Below are 22,857 nucleotides of genomic sequence, written 5' to 3'. Positions count from 1 at the left end.
CACACACTGGCAGTTTGCTGTAAAGCAATGGTGACTTCTTTACCACCGTGTGCCTCCTTTCTTCCTCTCCCATCATCTCCCTCAAGTAGTTGGTGCCGTTGTGAAATCCATCGCCCTTTCCTTTGGAACTTAGATGCTTTGGGGGACCTCTCTACTCCTGCTCTTTGCTTTTCACAGTATAAATTCCATAGTAATGAGACAGGTCTGGGGACAGCCAGGAAGAAGACTGGAGGTGCGACTTGGTGTGGAAAGTGAAAGGGAGAAAAGATGGTAAGAGAGAACAGTTTCTATTCATAATAGCCAAGACATGGAAAAACCTAAATGTCCACTGACAGATGAATGGATAAAGAAGGTGTGGTAAACATATAGGATGGAATACTATTCAGCCATACAAAAGAGTGAAATAATGCCGTTTGCAGCAACATGGATGGACCTAGAGATTGTCATACTGAGTGAACTAAGACAGAGAAAGACAAATACCATATGATATCACTTATATGTGGAATCTTAAAATATGGTGCAAATGAACCTATCTATAAAACAGAAACAGACTCACAGACATAGAGAACAGACTTGTGGTTGCCAAGGGGGAGGGTGGGTGGGAGAGGGAAGGATTGGGAGGTTCGGGTTAGCAGATGCAAACTATTATATATAGGATGGACAAACACCAAGGTCCTACTGTAGAGCACAGGGAACTATATTCAATATCCTGTGATAAATCATAATGGAAAAGAATATAAAAAAGAATCTATATATATATAAATCACTGTGCTGTACACCAGAAACTAACACAACATTGTAAATCAATTATACCTGAATAAAATAAATTTTTAAAAAAGAGTACTCCATCTCCTTGGCACAGTGATTGACTCAATATCTTGTAATAATCTATACGGGAAAAGAATACAAAAAAGAATATATATATATGTGTACAATGGAATCACTTTCCTGTACAGCAGAAATTAACACAACATTGTAAATCAACTATACTTCAATAAATAAATAAAGTAAATCAAAAAAGAGAGAACAGTTTCCACCACACTGTCTCCAACCAGCCCTCAGGATGTCTCTGACCTGATCCTACTTTGTAGTTACCTCTCCAGGTCCTTGACCTTCAGCAGACTGCTGGAATAGGGGCATATCATTTCAGTCCTTCCTATGTTTTCCCAGCATTCTCTTGCTGCCAATGATTGGCATACTTTTGATGTTCTCTTCACAATATAGGTGAACACAAACCATATCAAGGGGGCAGGGCTGCAGATTTTTACCTTGATTTACTTGCCATGGTTCCTAGCAGTACAAACATTTAGAAAAATTTCAAAACAATTCTGTCCTAGCTTCAGGGGAAGAGGGAAATGGAACAGTCTTTGAGATGTTCTATGTTGGGGAATTGTAGGGCCTGGACTTCAGTCCCAGCTCTACGATCTACACATTAGGTGACTTTGAATGTCAGTAACGACAAAAGCAATGGCCAGTATTGAATGCCACGTATGTGATAGACATGGAGCAAGATGATTTACGTACATTATCTAGTGTCTCTAAGCTTCAATTTTCTGAGAATATCACCTTCAGAAACTACCTTACAGGTCTATCTTGAGGACCACATGAGAAAACCAAGTTAGAAAAGGTTTTCTAAATTAGTAGAGTGTTTTCTAACTATGTGCTAATGACTTCTTAACACTTGAAAACAATTTTCAGATTCAAGTTGAAAATTAGAACTTCTCCCTAATACAGAAACTTAAAAGCTTACTATCACTTCCATTTTGCTGGTTCAGAAGTTTTGTCTTTCCTTCTTGGAACAATTATGTACTCGCTGGAAAACTTTCAGAATTTTGTTTAACTTGTGATATAAAGCCCAAACTGAATTTAGAGTCTTGACATTCCTCTTTAAAGCTGTACTCAGAAGTCTCAAATTTCTGGGATGACCAAAAAAAAACCTGAGAAGAGTAACTGTAACATATCCAGGGACAAGAAATTAGGAGCAAGGTATCTAGTTATTTCTGACTTGTGAGTTTACACGGGTAGAAATTCAAATATAAAAATTATACAGCTAAAAAATGCAAGACATATATAGAACCTCACACCTTTAGGAATTCTCAGCTTTTCTGATGCTTTCAATTTCTTAGACCTCTTTGCTATAGACTGAATGTTAATATCCCCTTAAAAATCATACGTTGAAAACAGGGTCCTCATTGCGATGGTATTTGGAGGTGGGACTTTTGGGAGGTGATTAGATCTTGAGTGTCGAGCCCTCATGAAAGAGATTAGTGACCTTATAAAAGAGACCCCAAAGAGCTCCCTTGCTCCTTCTACCACGTGAGGACACAGAGAAAACATCCATCTGTGAACCAGGAAGGAGGTTCTCATCAGACACAGAACCTCTTGGCACCTTAATCCTAGATGCCTCAGCCTCCAGAACTGTGAGATATTTCTGTTTATGAGACACCCATGTTATGGTATTCTGTTATAGCAGCCTGAATGGACTAAGGCACTCTTCATACTCTACCTCAATTTTTACGAAAACATTTATTTGAAGGGAGATTTACTCCAAAAGTGCGGATGTATATTAAGTTGTGGTTCCTAGGCAGAAGGCTTGAGTTTTTTCCAAGTACAAGGCACAAAAGCTGCTCATTTCCTACTGCACATACTTGCACCTGACGAACAGCCTTGCAGCCTGCAAGACTCAGGATTTCAATACAAATAGCTAGATTCAGAAACCCTCGCTGGTGCTCAAATACTTCAGCGCTAGCAAAGGAAGCATCAAAGTTCAAGTGTCTACTGTAGATATGTGAATGGTCCAATCATATTTGTCACTGTAAAGTAAGAGTTGGGATTTGCATGGCTTGTTATATTGGGTATGTGATAGAAGCAAAATCTTGGAGCCATGCTTTTTGAATTAACACAGTAGAAAAGAAAGAAACTGACTGTGTTGAGGAGTAGTAAGAAATTATTTTTAAAAATGTTCCTATTTCTTCTTCTATATATATATATATATATTTTTTTTTTTTTTTTCTTTTTTTTTTTTTTTTTTTTGCGGTACGCAGGCCTCTCACTGTTGTGGCCTCTCTCCCGTTGCAGAGCACAGGTTCCAGACGTGCAGGCTCAGCAGCCATGGCTCACGGGCCCAGCCGCTCCGCGGCATGTGGGATCTTCCCGGACCGGGACACGAACCCGTGTCCCCTGCATCGGCAGGTGGACTCTCAACCACTGCGCCACCAGGGAAGCCCTCTTCTTCAATATTTTTTGTTTAATCCCATATATTGTCTTAATTTGATATTGGGACTTAGAATACAGGTGTCTACTGGTATCTCTTTGTCTGAATTGACCAGCCAATCCCATCAAACTTTTTTCCCACTAAATCAAGGAACTGGTTAAACTATCCATTGGTTGCTTTCACATTTTGCATATTTAGCCCAAGGTTTGGTAAGGTTACTAATAGAAATAATTACAATAATAGTTAGTAAGCACTTTAGTGTGCTTTCATTTATTTCTCACAATAACCTTATAAATAAGATTCTCTAATTATTCCCACTTTATAGATAATGCAACTGAGGCTTAGAAAGCTAGATAACTTGTCCAATGTCAAATTGCTAACAGTTGGGAGACTGTGATATAAACACTGGCAAAAAACCCATTTTGGTTCCAATTTACTAGCCATTTCCAGCAAATGTAGTTTGGCATTCACATTACCTGGAAGGACCTCGTTATATAATTTTGGTCTCCTTGGACACAGGTCAACTTACTTTGAGACAGACCATCCAAGTGCTTAAAGTTATTTTAATGGTAAGTAGGTTAAACAAATTTGAAATGCAAGACTTGTTTTTTCAGGCCATAGCTCCTTTGTAAATAATTGATTATTCATTCAGCAGCTCAGCTCAGTGCTACCAGTCAGTGTGGGCATGGTGGGATATATAAATATAGAGCACAGTCTAGTGAGAGAAGCGTGATGTTTGAAGGGTGTAAACAAACTACTGGCATTTAAAAAAGGAAAAAAAATTGTTCTTTTAGGATGGATCAAAAAAGGCTTCATGGAATCTTTCCACGTAAAATGCTGTCTGTCCCAGCCACCCCTATGGCTCACTTCTTCACCTCTTGCAGGTTGTTGCCAAAAGGTTACCTACTCACGGGTCTGTCTCCAACCACCCCATTTAAAGCTTCTCCAAAACGTTCCTTATTCTACTTCCCTGCTTTGCTTTCTTCATAGCACTTATCACCTCTTGGTGTACAACGTGCTTTTCTTATTTATTGGCTTCCTGTCTGTTTCCCCACATTACAATGTAATCTGTATGAGGGCAGGGTCCTTTGGCTGTTTTGTCCACTGATGTAAACCTGGTTTCAGAACAATGCCTAACATAAAGTAGGGACACAATACATAGTTGTTCAATGGATGGAGGAAATAAGACTTAAGCTGGGCCTGAAGAATGGATAGGGTTTAGCTAGACCTTGGTGGATGGAAGAGATTCCAGGTGAAGGAAACAACTTAAGCAAACAGTGGAGGCAGCAAATCCCATCGCCTGTTCCGGGGACCAGTGTGCTGGTCAAGTTGGTTCAAATATAGAAATATGGTGGGGCATAGTCTGGAAGTATCTATATTATGTAGACCTGAGTGATTATGACTTAATTTTACAGGCAGCAGGAAGCCCAGATGATTAGGACTCTTTAAGGATATTTCAGGGCTAAATATCCTTAATTTAATATTTAACTGTTCAACCAAATCATTCCAGGTAATTCAAATTTAGGGGTGGAACTGGGTTAGGTGGGTCGTGAAGCTACTATACTTGTAAACCCTGGCAAAACAGCCCACTTTGGTTCCAGTTAACTAGCTATTTTCAGCAAATGTAGTTTGGCATTTGAAAAAAGAATATATTTTTTTCTTTTTTATAGCGTTACGAAGACTGAATTAGATATGACCTCTGGCCTTACCCCTTCCGTGTCACAGTGTTGAGTTAGCACAATGGGTAGTAGGAGTCATGCCAGGAGCCCTTCCTTCACTGGGGTAGCTAGCAATTACCCAACTACACATGGTTATGACTGCAAGCCACATAAATAATGTCCTGCTAGACCCAACTTCCCACAGCTAAACCTCAAAAATGCCTGTAGCATCTCTGATGCTGCTGAACAATGAGAGAGATGGATGATGGAGGAGGCGTGAGAGTGTCAAGAGGCACAAACTGTGATTAACAAATTGTGGGTGAAATATCTATCTGTGACCATGGGGACTCCTTTCTAGGACTTTGGGAGAAGACAGAACAAATAAGCGACCCTGAAGTTACTGGCTTCATGGTAGAGTTGCTTCTGGAACTCTGATGAAGGGTGTAGGTGAATGGAGAGGAAGACCAGGAGAGCACTAGATAGAGGTGATGAGGAGGTGGTTGGCATAGGAGTTTGGAAAGGAGTGTGGGAGAGGATACAGAGAACTATATGATGATAGTTGGCTATCGAACCAAAGGAAGCGGAAAGGTCAAAGGCGTCTGAAGTCAGACTTCAAGATACTAAGTAGAATTCTGGGGGTAAACTGTTCTCGTGCCTAAAAATTTCTCTGCACATTAAATACTCTTTTGTTTCAGGTTTAAATACATTGCATTTATTATCATTACTGATGTTCAAACGATCACATCTTTGGCCAGTGGAAGCCTCTTCAAGGTGACTCTTAAGCCTGTTGACATGACCCCCTTAGTCTTTGATAGTTTCCTTGCTTTCTTGTATGAGATGTTCTAGGCTTGTCTTGTATACCTTCCTTTGCCACACCTGGAATCTACCATTTCTCCAATAAGCTCCAGGTTCTTCTAGTGACAAATTGTATTTTCACACCATTTCTGGTTCTGGGATGGTCATGGCTACTAGGTCAGTCTTTGTTTCTAGGCCTTTTACTGGACAGAGCCAGGAAAAGGTGGATGTGTATAGACATACATATGTGTATGCATATATTTTGCATCTTAGGCACAATAAATACTCTGCATTTTAAAAAGAAACTGTTCATTGCTTTAAACTTGCTCTGTTAATGCCATCAGGCAATGAAAGCAGCAAGTTTTTAAATGGGGTCTTAGTGACATGAAAGAAGTAGTGCAGATTCCCCAGGCAATGTATTTATAAAGAGAAGTAAATTTAGGCACCAGGAGAATTTGGTTGACAAATTAGTGGTTCAGTAAGTGGAACCTTAGCTTTAGCATATTTTAGCTGTTATACTTTATAATATAAAATCACCATGCTGCATGAGGGTGACCTTTTGAAGTTTGCAATATTTTTATTAGAGAAAGCACTGAATAACCAGTAATGTTGGTTCTAATTCCAAAGCCATGAACAATGACAACTATAGTCTATTTTTGACCCTGTGCCATATCAGGAAAATTCCTCACACTTTAATGAGTTACTAGAAGATCAAGAATATAACTGATTTAATCACACAGAGAAGAAAATAAAAACAATTGTGTTCAGCTGTGGAAATGACAGTCCTTGAGTTGACTTTGCTTTTGAGCAAGTATAATGGACTTGAGGACACGGGGAGGGGGAAGGGTAATCTGGGACGAAGTGAGAGAGTGGCATGGACATATACACACTACCAAATGTAAAATGGATAGCTAGTGGGAAGCAGCCGCATAGCACAGGGAGATCAGCTCGGTGCTTTGTGACCACCTAGAGGGGTGGGATAGGGAAGGTGGGAGGGAGACACAAGAGGGAGGAGATGTGGGGACATATGTATATGTATAGCTGATTCACTTTGTTATACAGCAGAAACTAACACACCATTGTAAAGCAATTATACTCCAATAAAGGTGTTAAAAAAAAAAAAGAATATACTTTACTCACTTAAAAAAAAAAAGAATATACTTTACTCACTTTTTTTAAAACTAAAATTGGGTTTTACAGAACTTTAAATCCCCAAATTTCCCCATCCCCAACACAAGCTGTAGAGAATAAATGCATTACCATGAGGATTCACCCTCAGATTTTATTGTTCATATATATTTGAAATGCTGCATGTTCACACAAAACAGTATTGCTAAAAACTATCTCAGGCTATACACTTAATATGTGTCTTTTATTATATAAATTAAGTATTAACCTAATGAGTCTCAGATAAAACAGTATTTTTCATATCATAAATGAATTTTGACCAAAAAACAAAACCAAAAAAAGGGACAAAATTATAATTGGTCATAGGTGTTGCCTTTCAAAAGAGAAGCAGTTTTTCAGCTTTCAGAGCTATAGGATTGACAATTGATACCTGGGCTGTGAAGCGGGAAAATAGGTTTCACCTTCTCTGCTAATTCTAATAAATTGAGAGTGGCTTCCTGGGTCTCTGTGTTGGGATGAATTCTGAAACTGCTTCCAGGCTCCATTGGAAAGAGAATTGTGACCAATTAAGGAGTGGGGCATTGCGGCACGTGTGCTGTGCATTCGGTGTCCACGATGAAACAGCATCAAAAAAACACAGTAAACATCAGACTCACCAGACAAGCCACCTACATCCATCTTCTTCAGGTTCTTTGCCTCAAGAATGACAACAGTCAGTTTGCCGGCAGTAGGTACGTAGCGAAGGGAGAAGCAGATATCACCCAATTTCTCTTGCTATGAAAACCAATAAGAAAGTATAAGTAATTTTTCAAATAAAGGTGAATGTGGTTTGTACATAAACACTGTAAACTCCTCAGGGAGGGGTATTGTGACAATTAGAATTTGAAAACTCTTAACGTTCACTGGCATTTACCCAGTGGTCTTTCGTTCACTAAGGTATCATCAGAGTGACTGTAACTCATTTCAGTTTTTAAGTAGCTCATCTATACTTTAACATTCATCAAAATATATCCATAATTCAATGGTTCAGGAGATGGAACCAAGATGACTTTTTTAGAGACTGCTTTCTGAATAGTACTGCAAAACTCTCGGCAAAAATTCATAACTTGATTAAATAGCTTTGAGAAGAGCCTAACACTTTTTTGGTAGAATCAACCTACCTACTTTTTTGTCTTTTGACATTTCAAATAGGATTATGTGTAATACTTAGAACTTTGGGGGAAAAAGACTTGCTTTCGTGTTCCATTTAAATTCTATTTATTGATGAGAAATTGTAAATTCCTCATAGCAGAAAGGCAAAAACGTATATAAGTTTTTGCACTTTTAGTTTTACTCATTTCAAGTGAGGTCTAACTTTCTTTTTCCTTATCCTAAAATTTATAAAAATCTAAGCGGTGGGTCAAAAAAGTGAAATACACAGTAACACAAAGTTTCTCACATACCCTCACGTTATTTCATTGGTATCATATTTTAGTTTCAAGAACATTCACCAATCCTATATTTGAGCATTTCTGAATAACTGAAGAGTTTAAAATGGTGACGCTATATAGAACTTTTACCTTTTTCAGAAAAGACGCCTATGGGTTCTCCCACCTTAAGTGTTTTACTCTTTAGGATAACTAAGAACTTTGGTAATTGAACGTGAGGAAGATTTCTGCATTCATATTAAAGCATGAGAGAGGTGGCAAGGGTGTGCAGTTTGTTGTATTCTCAGATGCTGGAGGTGCTAGACTGCTCACTGACATATGGGATTAAGTATATGTATGGCAAATCAGGGATTATTTCTTTGTACCTTTTCCCTGCCCACCCCCACTCCAATAGTAATTCCAAAGAAGGTAATGGTTGTGCCAGACTTTTGCGGATAGATTTCTAACATAGGAATGAGGTACAGAAGGCCATATCCTCAGGTCTTCTCCCGTTGTACTCCTAATATGGCTGTTTGGGGCCTTCTCTGTATCTTGACATATGTTAAATTGGCTAAATTAACTGCCTAGTTGTAATCCAACAAATTAAGAAAAAGCAATTCCTTTTTTGGGGGGTACTCATTAAATCCATCTTTCAAAAAGAAAAGGGTATCTACCTGTTCTATAATTTATCGATAGGTGAGAAGTAATGTATTCCACGTCTGTGTGTGTGTGCATGCGCACGCGCGCACGTGAGAGAGAGAGAGAGAGAGAGAGAGAGAGAGGAAGAGAGAAATGGTACTTTCTGCTTATGTAATGCTTTTGAAAATATCACCACATGTGTGTATAGCCATGGTTCTTTCATTCCTTGAGTTCCCATAGCACCTTACCCACATATCTCTTACGTTACTAAGGACTTTTTTTGGTCTTACTGTGCATGTCTTAATTTCCCCACATGACTAAAAACTCCTTGAAGACAAGGTCCTTCCCTGAATTATCACTTTGCACATATTTTCAAAAAGTAAATACATGGAAATTGGAGCTAATTCCCCCATTTTGAATTATCTAGGTCATACCTCTCTTCCACTAGTGTAGATAATAGTTACTTCTAATGTGCCTACTCACCCCTAGGCATTAATGTACACATCAGGAGAATCTAGTGGACTAGATTACATTTCATAGTCTCTGAAAATACAGAACGGGCCCCGATAGCACAGAAATTAATACAAAGGATGGACAAATTCATCTGAACCTTAGGAGACAAGAGAAAGGTAAATGAACAAAACTGCTGTTCAGAAATGCTCATCAGGAGGGTTCTTTTTGCAGGAGTCTATTTGCCACAGTAGCCTTCCTGGGGAACTGCTGGAGAACCAGGTCACGCTAAGCATCCTAATCAGGTGTTCTCTCTTAAATGACACTGCTCTTCGTGGCCCATAATCTAATTCCGCAATTTATAGGCATCTCAGGTGTTCTAAACAAAGAGTTGTCATAACTTCTAGTATACTTTTATTCTTCAATCTTAGGGTATACAGGGACTCTTTAAGATTTTACATATTTAGTTTCAGAAGAAAGCAGTTGCAGTTTGAAAAACCATGCCTCAAGTAGAAGAAATATGTCAAGTTACCTGTAATTTTAAAGCTATGGGATGGGGGAAGAATGAGTGACTGAATTTCAAAGTGGATATTTTGGGAGAAAGGGAAATACAGAAAAGTACTTATTGTAGCACCTTTTACAGATCTCCATTTAATTCATTAACTTAGGAACTTGAACATGTACGATTTCAGTTGCTCATAAAATCATCATAATTGGTAGGCCGAATTAAGCATGTATTTTGATGCTAATCAACTGAAGTTGCTTTTCAGTGCTTTAAAATTTTTAAACTCGGTTTACACCAGGTTACCTGATGTGTCAGCATGGAGCTAATGCTCAAAGGCTTTTGACTTGATCCTGAGTTTTCTTTAGTGTCAGACTGTCATCTGGAATGGTAGAAACTAATATTCCTCACTGACCGCCCACTAGGATATTCTCCTTTCACTTTTAGATTGTCTTACTAAATGGATGTTCATCAGCAAACCCTCCCCTCAACTGTTTGCCTTTTCAATACCCTTACCTGTCAGGGTCACTAACTAATCTGTTTCCAGTGGCCACCTGACCTTTTGTTTTCCTCTAGTCATTCAGCCTACAAGTCTTGGCCTTTCTTTTTTTGGGTAATGTATCTTCAAGTGTATTTTTTCTTTCACTTTTCTCTACCAGCATCATCAGCATGACCTCTACCCTCACCACCTCCACTTCCAATATGACCTGCGTCTCTACCATTTGCTGCCATCACTACCATCACCCTACACCGTGGCCTCCACCACTACCTCTCTCCCCTCCACCTCCATTTCCACTCTGTGAGACTATGCCCTAAATACTTCTGTCATCTCTTTTGAAATAGTCTGAACAAAGATTTCTTTAAGTCATAGTCTCACCAAAGTCCAATGTAGACCGCATACTAATGCCAAGCTAATCTTTCAAAGGTCCAAACCCATCTTCCTGGCTTTCAAGAAGCTCTATACTTTGCCCTAACTATGCAAGCCTTTCTCTTCAACTTCACTACCTACTCAGTCTTCAGAATATATTTTGAATTTGACCGTATCTCCCCATTTATAGGGCTATCATTCTAGTCCAAGAAGGGTGACCAACCACCCTCATTTGCTCAAGACTCTACTGGTTTAAGCCTCACAAGTCCTGTATACTGGGAAACTTCGGTCCCAGGCAAACCATGACTATTGGTAACCTTAAATCTAAATCATCACATAATTCCTGAACTAGACTTCTCTAATAGCCTCCTGATAGCCACTCTGTTTCAACTCTTGCTCCTCTCTAGACTCTTGCTCACATAAAAGGCAGACTGATCCTTTTAAAGTGCAAAAATCTGGTCATGAGACAGTGCTACTCAAAGCCCTTCAATGTATTCCCATTTCACTTAGAATAATCTGTATTCCTTACACTTAAAGGCCTTATAGATGGGGGTCTGACCCCTCCATCTCTACCATTATACTCCCGATCGTACTTCCTCTCCTCCAAACCTGTTAGGTACACTTTGACCTCAGACCCTTTGCCTGTGCTCTTCCTTCTGCCTGCAGTATTCTTCCCCCAGATACTATCATGGATTGTTCTATTAGTTTGCTCAGCTTTCTGCTTTACATGTCACCTCTTTAGAGACCTTTTATATGGCCATGCTATCTGAAGAGGTTCCATCCACTCCTAAACACTCAGATTACCTACCCCCATGCCCTGCTTTTTTTTTTTTTTTTATCCTAGAACATATTGCTTGAAGTTCTATTTTGTTGAGGTTTTCCCCACCAGAGTATGAGATCCACAAGAGATGGGTGGCCCAGAGCAGAGCCATATATATGCCTATTGATGGAATAAATACACATTCCCTACTATCAATTATAGTTAATGCCTTCAGTATCCACAGGTTGGGTTCTCCATGGAAGCAAACTGATTTGCAAGTGGGAGATTGGGATGTGTCCTCTGAATCAACACCTGTGGGAGAATGCAGAAAGCGGGATGGCTCGGGTGGAGAAGCGGGGCTATGATGCAGTCACACCAAAGCCCTCAGTCGATCCTATGGGAAGTTCTGGAGCTACAATAGCTCTTCAGAGATGTTCTAAATTCTGAAGAGATGAGTTTTATGCTCCTGAATCCACCAGTCTTTGGATGTGGCCTTTCCCTACATCTTGGACCAGGGTCTCCTCAGCTGTGAGGGAGATTCTAAGAAGGAGGAACTCAGTTGTTACGAGTGTCAGCCATCGACACTCTTGGCCAGTGGAATAAATGCCTTCATCATGAAGATGGTGCAAGACTGTGTGTGTGTGGAGGGGTCACCACAGCACTGACTACGTCTCTATGAGCTATCTTCCTTCCCATCACCAGAGTTTTGCTTAGTCAGGAAATTCATCTACAATGTCTGTAGTCCCTTATTATGCCTAATTAAATTACCCCTAACCATTAAGCCCTAGTCCAAGTTCCATATCTTTAAGTATCTCCATAGTGCACAAGGATTTCTACTAGTAATTAATTGCTTTATAGCCAGTAGTATGGTGCCTAGAGATATTTTCCCCTGTTCATATTTGTGAGTTCCCCTCACCCTAATCTCCAGAAGAAGAGGGATTGTACTTGATACTACCTAATAAGGCACATGATAGGGGCTTAGAAATAACTGTTGGTTAATTGCATTGAAAAGAGAGCCTCACCAGTCTTGTTTTGTAAACAGCATGGACACTAGTACTCGATATATCAACAGTGTTTCTAGTTAATCAACAAGTCAACTAATGAATATATTCAGAGGTCTTTCTTTGTTCCTAGTGCTGTAGACATGGCTCTGTTAGTCCCTTCATGAAACTGGAAACGAAAACATTTCTGGAAGTGCAGTTTTTATACGATAATTTCAAGACCCTATGGGGTTGCAGCCAACAGATGAGTGCTTTTGCTGGTATGATTAGCTCATGAACAGGCCTTATTACTATTAGAAATCTCAGCTTTATGTATAATTTATTTTAGTCAATTGCCTTGATCCCTAGGTGGAAACTGCAGTTAGTGTTAGAAAGTTCCAACTGTGAGATTCAGAGAAATTAACCTGCTCTTTTAGAATATGGAGCTGACAATCAGAAAGCACCTTTGTTCTGAGCAGCGTGATAATTCTGCTATTTTTTAAAAAGCATCCACTGAATAGAGTAGACATGAATTAATGATTTAATATAGACAACTACAGTAATACCTTTCCTTTTTTTTTTTTTTTGCGTGTACGCGGGCCTCTCACTGTTGTGGCCTCTCCCGTTGCGGAGCGCAGGTTCCGGACGCACAGGCTCAGCGGCCGTGGCTCACGGGCCCAGCCGCTTCGCGGCATGTGGGATCTTCCCAGACTGGGGCACGAACCCGTGTCCCCTGCATCAGCAGGCGGACTCTCACCCACTGCGCCACCAGGGAAGCCCAACCTTTCCTTTTTGAAAAGCATTATAGATACTAGAACAGAGGTCATCTCCATTGGGTAAATAAAAAGCTTGATTAAAATGACTATATGCTGGCTTTTATAGCACCATCCATCATTTTATGTGTAAAGAGAGGTGTTTACTTTAATGATCTTTGCAAATGGGGCTAAGTTCACACACTTGTTGGAAATGCTGTACTTTTGAATGAGTTTTAAAAAGGTACCTGAATTGACTTAATGCTGTGACATTTTAAAAGCACATATTCTATTTATGTTAATCTTAAGATTTTTCTATGTGTTAAACTGGTGATATTCTCTCTGAATAGAAGGTTTTTTTCTGAGGTTGGGCATCTATTTAGAGGTGACAAACAAATGGCAGTCCAATCTCTCAAAATGAAAATCTAGACTATTTGCATATTCTCCATTTGTAAAAATACAAAGATATTATTCATTTATAGGAAAGGCCAATGTCAGGTTTTTAATTTTAATAACAGATAGGGTGGCTTTAAATATATCCTTTGTGTGGTAGTATCTTTCAAATTAATTTTATTCCCATAACTACTCTCCTACCCCTGAAGTAGCTGCCAAATCGGTATTTACATCTAATGGTCCAGATGGTCACAGTGTGAAATGTTGCTGTGGATGTACCCAGGCTAAAAAGACTGAATCTGGCCTAGTGTGCAAATGGACAGTAAATGGTTCAGGTGAATGAGACTATGTTATTTCTTTTAATACTTATTTTGTGAAGTTACTATATAATTGATTAACTTCATATTCATTCAACTATTCATTTCTTACTAAGCAATGATTAAGTTCCATCATAAACTCTTCCAGGGTCTAGTCTAGGCTCCATAGATACCTAGAGGAATAAGATGACTTTAAACAAGTTCAAAATGTAGTAGAAAGACAAATTTAAACAGAATAACAATATCATGTGTTAACTGCACTGAACAGGTGGCACAGATACTCTGGGGGCAAAGAGGAGAAGGTTGAAACTTGCCAGGGTCTAGTGATAGAATTAAGGAAGGAAGACTTTATTTGGAGATTTATACCCCCAATAATCAAAGATAAAATTTTCCAGCCACCCCAAATAAACATCCTTTGTAAAATAAATGTGCTTGCCATGCAAATGTAGCTTTAGGACAAGTCTTCCAGCTTTCCCCTTTCAGCTAGAACTAGTGTATATGGGGGGTTGGTGACATGTAAGTGTGCTTGAAGAGCCAATACCTGAGCTGAGATGGGAAGATTCCACAGGAAGAGTCACTGTGAACCCCTTGAAGGGCAGGGCAAGAATGTTCCAGGCACAGGGATGCACGTGTAAAGTCTCTAAGCGCTTAAACAAGTTACTCTTCTATAAGTATAAAATGTATGTAATTTAATTAAGGACAGATTTCTATTTACGATTTATATCTTCAAAATTTTTTCACTATATCTTTAACTTCTACTTTGATGAAGAGATACACTTGTTGTCCTATTAGAAATAAGAATTAACAACAGAAAAGTGGATATTCTGAAGTGCTCTAAAAATGATGAAAATAGAAAATCAAAATGCCTATTAAAAATAACAGTACAGTGCAGTACAGATTGATGGAGAGAGCACTGGACTGAGACACGGGCCTTAACTATTTGTTCATCAAACATTTATTGGGCATCTCCTATGGGCCACCACTGTCCTAGATACTAGGACACAATAAAGCATACAAAGCCAAGGAACAAAATAAACATGGTAAAATACAAGGCAAAGTAAAGTAGTTAGAAGAGTGCTTGGCACATAAAACGTACTATGTGAGCACTTGCTATTATAACAAAAATCCTATTTCAACCACCTTCTTCCCCATACATAGTGCCATATATAGGGAAGAGGGTGGTTGAAATGGGCACTATCTAGAGAACCCAAACTTCCTGAATGGTCTACAATCACTGTCCCTATTTGTTCATGTTCTACTGATTTCTCCACTACTTTATTGAATTGAAATGGTTTCTGCCAAGTTTTCAAATGACATCCATCTTGGTAAGTCATAAATATTTTTCACGTTTCATTAACCTGAACTCTCAGCAGGATTTGTTGACTTCTCTCTCTTCCCTGGATTCTGTAGTTGTGGAGGCTTTCTTGAGTTATCTGCCTCTCTGGCCACTGATTCTAGTCCAAACCCATTTCTTTTCTTCTTAGACTGATATTATCCCCATCTGTGGCTTTAGTTACAATCCAGAAGTGATTGCCAAGATTGTTTCTTCAGTTCAGATCTTTTATCTGGACTCCAGACTTATATATCCACTGCTTACTTGTCATTTCCACATTAGTACGTTAAATAAAGATCTTAGACTCAAATGCCAAAAACTGAATTTCATTACATTTCTCACAAGCCTGGTTCACTCTATTTCAGTATTGGTAACAGCCTCCAAACCGTTGCTAAAGCCAGAAAACTGGGCATTATCACTGACCATTGACTTCTTTAGAGATCTGATTTTACCTATTAGAAATCTCTCAAGTGGGTTCACTTGTTTCCATCCTTTTCCAATAAATCTCTAATATTTCAATAGTAGAGTATTTACCCCCTAATCCAATAATCTGTCATCTGGGATAATCTAATAGTCTCTAAATTGTTCTCCTTCAATTTATTCCTGGAATATAGTGGGCAGAGTCGGCCTCTCAAATAACAAATCTACTTAAAATCCTCAAGTAGGTCTTCTGTCTCTCTTGGGATAAAGACCCACAACTTTACCACCAGTTAAAATAGTCTTCAAGGTCTCGTTCCTGCTTACTCCTCAGCCTCTTCGTATCAGGCTTCCTTCATATCATGACGTAAGTCATGTTAACTGTACTCTTAGCACCACCATATGAACAGTTCCTTTTGCTTGACACATTCTGTCCTTTTGTTACTCTCCCTTTTACGTAACTTTTACTCATCTTTCAGACCTTACCTCAACATTTATTTAGAGAAGCCTTACCTGACTCCCAGACTAAATAAAGCTTTTCTTAAATATTCTTTAGTAGTTCCTTATACTCTTCTTTTGAAGTTTTGACTATAGTTATCATCTACTATAATCATGCCCAGTAATTGTAATGATATACAGCAATCGGATATTGATTTGTGTGATTATTGGATTGTATCTCACTTACATGAACTTGATCATCTTTATATAGTACCCTTTTAATCTATATGCATAGTCCTGGCATATAAGACATGATTAGCACATATTCATTGAGACAAAGAATGCATACATGTTTGAGTACTCAACTCTGGCAGAGACTACTAGTTGTTTGTCAAAGTCCATTCTCTTCTTCCTGGACACATAGCTAGACTACATTTCTCAGCCCTCCTTGCAGTTGGATGAAGTCTTGTGATTGGATTCTAGCCAACGGACTGTGAACAGAAGTGAACTGTGCCATTCTAGACTCAATCCCCCATAACTACTTTGTATGATCTTTCGCCTCTCCTATGACTGTGACAGTGACCTCTGTGACCTTCAAAGCCACATGCTGTAGATGGCAGAGGTTCAATTTGCCAGGATCCCCAAATGGCACAGTAAAAGAACCCTACTTGCCAATGTGGAACCACTTTGTACTACTTAGTGAGCAAGAAATAAATTTCTTTTGCTGAACCATTACATGTTTGGGCCAACTTCTTACTGTAGCCTAGCCTTACATAATTAATAGAAATAAATGAATGAATTCTAAACAGTGTTTTCAAAAGTATGATTAGTGATCCATTTCACTTTCTGTGGTTAGTAGAAAATGAGCAATGCTTGTACTTCATTAATTCAGTTTGCCAAATGCTTATTTTGTGTTTTCAATATGTCAGTCATGGTGCAAGGTACTAGGAAGAATGGATGGTGAAAACTTGTTCTTGACTTTAAGAAACTTATTCTGTGTTGAGGGGGACAAGCATAAAAACAAAAGTTCAACATAAAATGGTTAGTGCCATTTTAGAAATATATATTTGGAAGGACCAGTATAGAGAAGGTAGAGGAATTTGTTGTGGTTAATTTCAAATGAGAATTTCGAGTGGCGGATAGGGGAATGCGACCAGAATGTAGAATGGAAAGTGAGTCCTGGCAACGTCCTTGTCAAAAGATTCTTCATTCTGTAGTGTGCTTTGGGGCCTGAAATTCCACCATTCATTCCCTTCCCCTAAAGCTTTAGATCTCTAGGAGTCCTTTAAAATAATAGGAAATGCTGTTTTGCCCCCTAGAGGATGACATGGCAATCCATCATGGTATTAAATTTTAGTTGACAGTTCTTTGGGTTATGGAAGATTTATCTGAGTGGAGACTGGCAAAAACGCCAAAGATGGTGAGTATGTCTCCATAGCTAGGGAGGCTGCCTTAGTTAGAGAGCCTAAGTAGGAATCCAGGTGAATGACCCAATTGTATGAGGACATGTGAAGTGAAGGGGGAAATATGGAGAACGTTTGTGGAAAGTATCTAAAGAGACCAAGTTGCTTTGTCCCTTTAACATTCTCTCTGTTAACTACATGTCCTTGATTTTCTAGGTCAGACCCAATTTTAAATATTCTATTTTCTTGTCTTCATGTGACTTTTGGGGCCTCTTCCAAATAGTTATTTGGATTATGGGAACCAGCGTTATCTTCTTTTAAACCGGAAGTGTGGATACTAAGTAATTTTGAAATATGAGCAACCTATTTCTACATAAAAATGCAAATTTGACCTAGGCAATTATAAAGGAAGCCATTGTAAATAAATAATATGCCAGAAGATGGGCCATTGGTGCTGGAGCAGTCATGAAAAACAATGCCAGGTAATCCTTGGAAGGCATAGTTTGGCACTTTCAACTCTGAGAAGTGTCATTTTTACTGGCAGAGATAAGCATTTGAATGATTTATACATAGTCTTTCTGGTAGAGCAGCATTAAATGTTTACTAATCATACTCAACAACCGCAAAGACTTAGTACCCTGACCTCTGTCACTCCATAGCTACGTTTACTGGTGCATCCTAACTAACGTGAAAGGTACCATGGGGGAATAGGGTCTTGACAGAGAGAACTCAGAAGCCAAGGTGCTGTTTTATCCAAAGAACACTTTCCCTTTTTAGTTCTGGGGTGGTGACTAAGAAATCCAGAAGGAATGGTAATACCACACAAGTAGGAGACACCATTGCCCCAGGAAGGTTTTCCTTCTTCTCAGGGAGGTCTGGGTGAAGGGGAAGGTAAATGCTCCGTAGACTCGAGTTCTGCCACCAACCGCCTCGGGGGCGCTGCAAGCAAGTTCTTCCTGCGCCATTAAAATAGATGAATCGTACCTGCTCTTTCTTTCCGTGAGGGTTACATAAGACCCACCTGTGAGCCAAGAGGAGCTTACAATCATGGAGAAGAGAACCAAAAAGAAGGCAACAAAAAGAGCATACTATGTACTAGGCTAGTCACACAGAAGCTGGCAGGGGGAGAAAAGCCACTTAAGCAAGGTGAGGGAGGTGATAGGGGCCAAGTCCAGCTTTTCCACTTCTGGCTTCAGCTTGCCAAGGGGGCTGCCCATAGCAAATGGGAGCCTTGAAAAAACAGAGAAGACGGGGAAAGAAAGCCAATAAATTGAGGTTGGAGAGGCGAGGCAGTGGGGAAAAAATAGAGAAAGGAATAGAGGAGAGAAAAGAAACTTGAAAAAGAGAGTAAGGGGTGGGGGGAAAGGCCAGTTTGTTTCCTTTATCTTCCAATAAAGTGCAAGTACTTGACAATAAAGAGGGAAGTGAACATTCCTGAAGGGATTGGTCTGGGGGTTCTTGATACCCATCAGTAGGGAAGAATGCCACAGGAGTGGGGGGATGGATTTTTGGAAAGGGATGGATTATGGGTTAGATGTGTGAACGTGTGGCAGGGGAAGAAGAAGACCAGCTTTTTGACTGTTCTGGTTCTCATAATCTGTATGAGCAAGAAGAATTAAGAGCGCAGAAGTAGGAGGATTCAGGTTAAACACAACCGCCCTTTGGACAGACCCTTGGAAAGGGTGGTCTCACTTGAAGAGATTTTTGAAAATACAAAGGACAACCTATGAAGATGACACCAGAGCAGAGGATGAAGCCCATGGACATACAAAGGAAAATGATAAAAGTATTATATAAAGAAATAGCAAAGGAGATGCACACTTATACAACAGAAATGTTACTACGTGAAAGCACATTCATTTTGGGTTGCGAGCAACAGAACAAGAACTATTGCATGTTGTTGACTGCACCATCTTCTTTTGCGCTTTCATATCTTTGGACATCTGCTTCCTTTACCTGGTATAGCCTCCCTCCCTTTGTTTTACTACTGGACTCCTCTTAATTCTCAGCTGTCCTCTCTACGGAGTCATCCCCTGGCCATTCTCACGAGAGTTTGGCTTTTCTTCCCTATTTTTGTTTCAATGACACCTTTTTAAACTCTCAGTATAGCACTTATAATAATATACACAAGATGCCTGTTCCCTATTTGCCTCTTTCATTAAACAAGGCTTATATTTTCATCAGTTTTGCCTAACAAAGTGTCTGCCGTATGGTTAAAAGTCGATATAAAGTTACAGGTCAAGAGCCATTGTGTCTTACTGTAGAAAAGGGATAGGACAGAGAAAATGGCAATTTTTAGTTTTTGTGCTATTGTAAGAAAAATTTGGAATCAGTTGGCCAAGACTCTGATGGGGAAAAAATGAAAAGCTATGCTATATGCACTAGTGATGTAAAAACAATAAACAAAAAACTGTCTGGCACATAGCTGACAATAAAGTTTCTTTAGAGTTAAGATATCATTTGGGTTTCTTATTAAAGGCAAAGAGAATATGGAAGTGGAATCTCGGGGATCAAGCTTTCTGAGAGAGTAGACATGCCAAGGACAATGTATAAATATCATTAGCGGAAAAACTAGACAGGACAAAAACATAAAAGAGCCAAAGAGAAAACAGCTACTGTTTGGGAATAGGTTTTAAAAATGATACGCGAGTAACACTGGGAATTTGGCTAGTTTGGGTGGAGAGGAACTCTAACTAGATTTATATATAATAATGCAACTACATTTTCTAGTAAAGAACTGGTAAGAATAAAATGAAATCAAAGAAAAGAGCTTTGGAATACTAAACCTGTACGTGAAATGTATTAGTATCATTTTCTTACTAGTTTAATATCAGTAGAATAACCATTTTCAAATAGTTTCCACCACTTCATTATTAGACATTGAGTAGCTGGCTCTTGTAAAGATGCAAAAGAATCCTCATTACTTGATGATACAATAGCTGAGGTGGAATATTTGAATTTCTGAATAGGTACAAATCCCAATTATGACTATGGCCATTTCCAGGGGCGTTGTAACCCTCCATAGATGGAATACGAGGAGACCTATAAGGATTATTTACTTGAGATAAAGAAAAAAGTACAGTCCATCTTTACCACAAGCATGTTGCATCTACTTGATAGTTTCAGTGTCACTGTGAAAATAGTAATATAATCAGATTGTGGATAATGGAAACAAAATCTTTCTCATGAACAGCCCAGTTAATTCAGTTTTCAGACAAAGAAGAAAATATATGGAGTTGCAAATTATATGCATATAGATTAGGCATTTGAATTTATATGTTCATCTTGGCTATGTAACTGACTTGAAGCAACGTGAAGAAATCTGCTTAACTTGAGTTACCCCCTTCACAAAATAGATCACCAATCTCAAAGGTGATAAGTGAACACCTCTTATAACGTCTACATTAATCGCAGTTTCTTAGTGAAACGGTCCCATCTACATATTACTACTTTATCAGAGTTTTTGGCTTTTCTCTCTCCAGTGGCGATCTTCTGTTCTCATTTATTTTTCCCTAAAGGTTATGCAGATAATTAGTGTATTTCTCAGGTAGGCCTTAAATGCACTGCATGTTGTGGCAGACTTACAGAGGAAGTCAAGATCATCTCTAAGTATGTTTGGAATTCAATTTGCCAACATTTCACAAATTGTTCATTTTGCAGAAACAATTTCGTTTCCATCTGGTTTGCCTAGGGGAAAGTTCACTGGTGCTCATTGTTAAGAAAATCAGATCATTAGGGAATTCAATGGTCCCTTGCATGGAAATATGGATGTCACTACATCACACAGTGCAAAAATATAGTTTATCTGCAACCGAGTGTGATGTGAATTTGCTTGGAAGCTATCCTCTTCAGACAAAGCACGTAGGTATATCTTATTTGCTTCATTTTGCATGTATTCAGACTGCCAGCTGGAGTGACCTGCTGAGATGTCAGGTTTTTGTTTTTATTGTTATGCAAAGGACATCACAGATTTTTATGCGAAATGACGACTAAAAGAATTTTTAAGAATGTGTGTTAGGCAATTCGAACTCAAGGCATTTTAAACTGTGATAATTTTCCTCTTTTATTTGTAACGGCATTCTGGTTTTCAACTTTGAACATCATATTTTTAATGAAGGAAACTTAGCTTCTAGAAAATGTGACTGAGAAAACGGACCCATAAATTTCTGGCCAATTTCATCAGGTGATTTTTATCATTTTATTAGGATTGAGTTTTTATCTATGGTTTTCATCTAGGATTTTATTATGTGATAGCCTGTTAATGGAGATCAATATAAAATTTAAAAAAATTATTTATTTATAAATTTATTTATTTATTTTTGGCTGCGTTGGGTCTTTGTTGCTGCGCGCGGGCTTTCTCTAGTTGCTGAGAGAGGGGGCTACTCTTTGTTGTGGTGCATGGGCTGCTCGTTGCGGTGGTCTCTCTTGTTGCGGAGCACAGGCTCTAGGCGTGCGGGCTTCAGCAGTTGTGGCACGCAGGCTTAGTTGCTCCGCGGCATGTGGGATCTTTCCGGACCAGGACTCGAACCCGTGTCGCCTGCATTGGCAGGCAGATTCTTAACCACTGTGCCACCAGGGATGTCCCAATATAAAAATTTAAAAGGAGAACTTTTTCACATTTGAAATCCCATAAAAGCATGTTTGCCAACACTGTACCTTAAAGTAGTTTGCAGATTTCCATGAACTCTTTCTTAGAAAAGTAGTAACCATTATTGTTCAATAAATTCTGCAAAGGGACAAATTAAGAGCCTGAGGTAATCCTTATTTCCGTTGCTTTCATGCATATTCTTGGCAAATAAATAAAAATGACATAAATTTAAAAAAAATCACCATATATGCTTCAGATGACCCTCCAAAATCTTTTGACTCGGAGAAAGAATATGTGAAATCTAAGGGACATCATTTTGAATTTGAAGCTGAAAAGAATATGTATAAAATTGTTATATGAAAAAAGCCTTTAGGCAGTCAGAGTCCTTGAAATATTTGGAAAGATTTGTCTGAAGATAATGAATCATAGATACGTATGACTACTTTTTGAAGATAGAGGAATCTTATAGGTTTAAGCTTATGGGAAAAAACACAAAAGATGTAAAGAATCGGGCTTCCCTGGTGGCGCAGTGGTTGGGAGTCCGCCTGCCGATGCAGGGGACACGGGTTCGTGCCCCGGTCCGGGAGGATCCCGCGAGCCACGGAGCGGCTGGGCCCGTGAGCCATGGCCGCTGAGCCTGCGCGTCCGGAGCCTGTGCTCCGCAACGGGAGGGGCCACAGCAGTGACAGGCCCGTGTACCGCAAAAAAAAAAAAAAAAAAGAATGGGGGCTTCCCTGGTGGCGCCGTGGTTGAGAGTCCGTCTGACAATGCAGGGGACACGGGTTCGTGCTCCGGTCCGGGAGGATCCCACATGCC

General features: G+C 39.2%; 1 protein-coding gene and 1 long non-coding RNA gene across 4 annotated transcripts in view; one reads left to right on the top strand and one right to left on the bottom strand.

Moving 5' to 3' along the window:
- SYT1 (synaptotagmin 1) overlaps positions 1 to 22,857 on the bottom strand; it is a 564,805-nt gene that overhangs the window by 83,826 nt on the left and 458,122 nt on the right. For both annotated transcript variants that reach the window (XM_024122864.3, XM_007101002.3), the window contains one exon: positions 7,452 to 7,569. In XM_024122864.3, the coding sequence (XP_023978632.1) occupies positions 7,452 to 7,569 (118 nt within the window). The remainder of the gene's footprint in view (positions 1 to 7,451; positions 7,570 to 22,857) is intronic.
- Positions 1 to 22,857, top strand: part of LOC114486414 (uncharacterized) — a 336,818-nt gene that overhangs the window by 39,689 nt on the left and 274,272 nt on the right. The gene's annotated exons all lie outside the window — the stretch shown is intronic.

The sequence above is a fragment of the Physeter macrocephalus genome, chromosome 6, assembly GCF_002837175.3.
Source record: "Physeter macrocephalus isolate SW-GA chromosome 6, ASM283717v5, whole genome shotgun sequence".
NCBI lineage: Eukaryota > Metazoa > Chordata > Mammalia > Artiodactyla > Physeteridae > Physeter > Physeter macrocephalus.
This window is presented reverse-complemented; position numbering and strand designations above follow the sequence as displayed.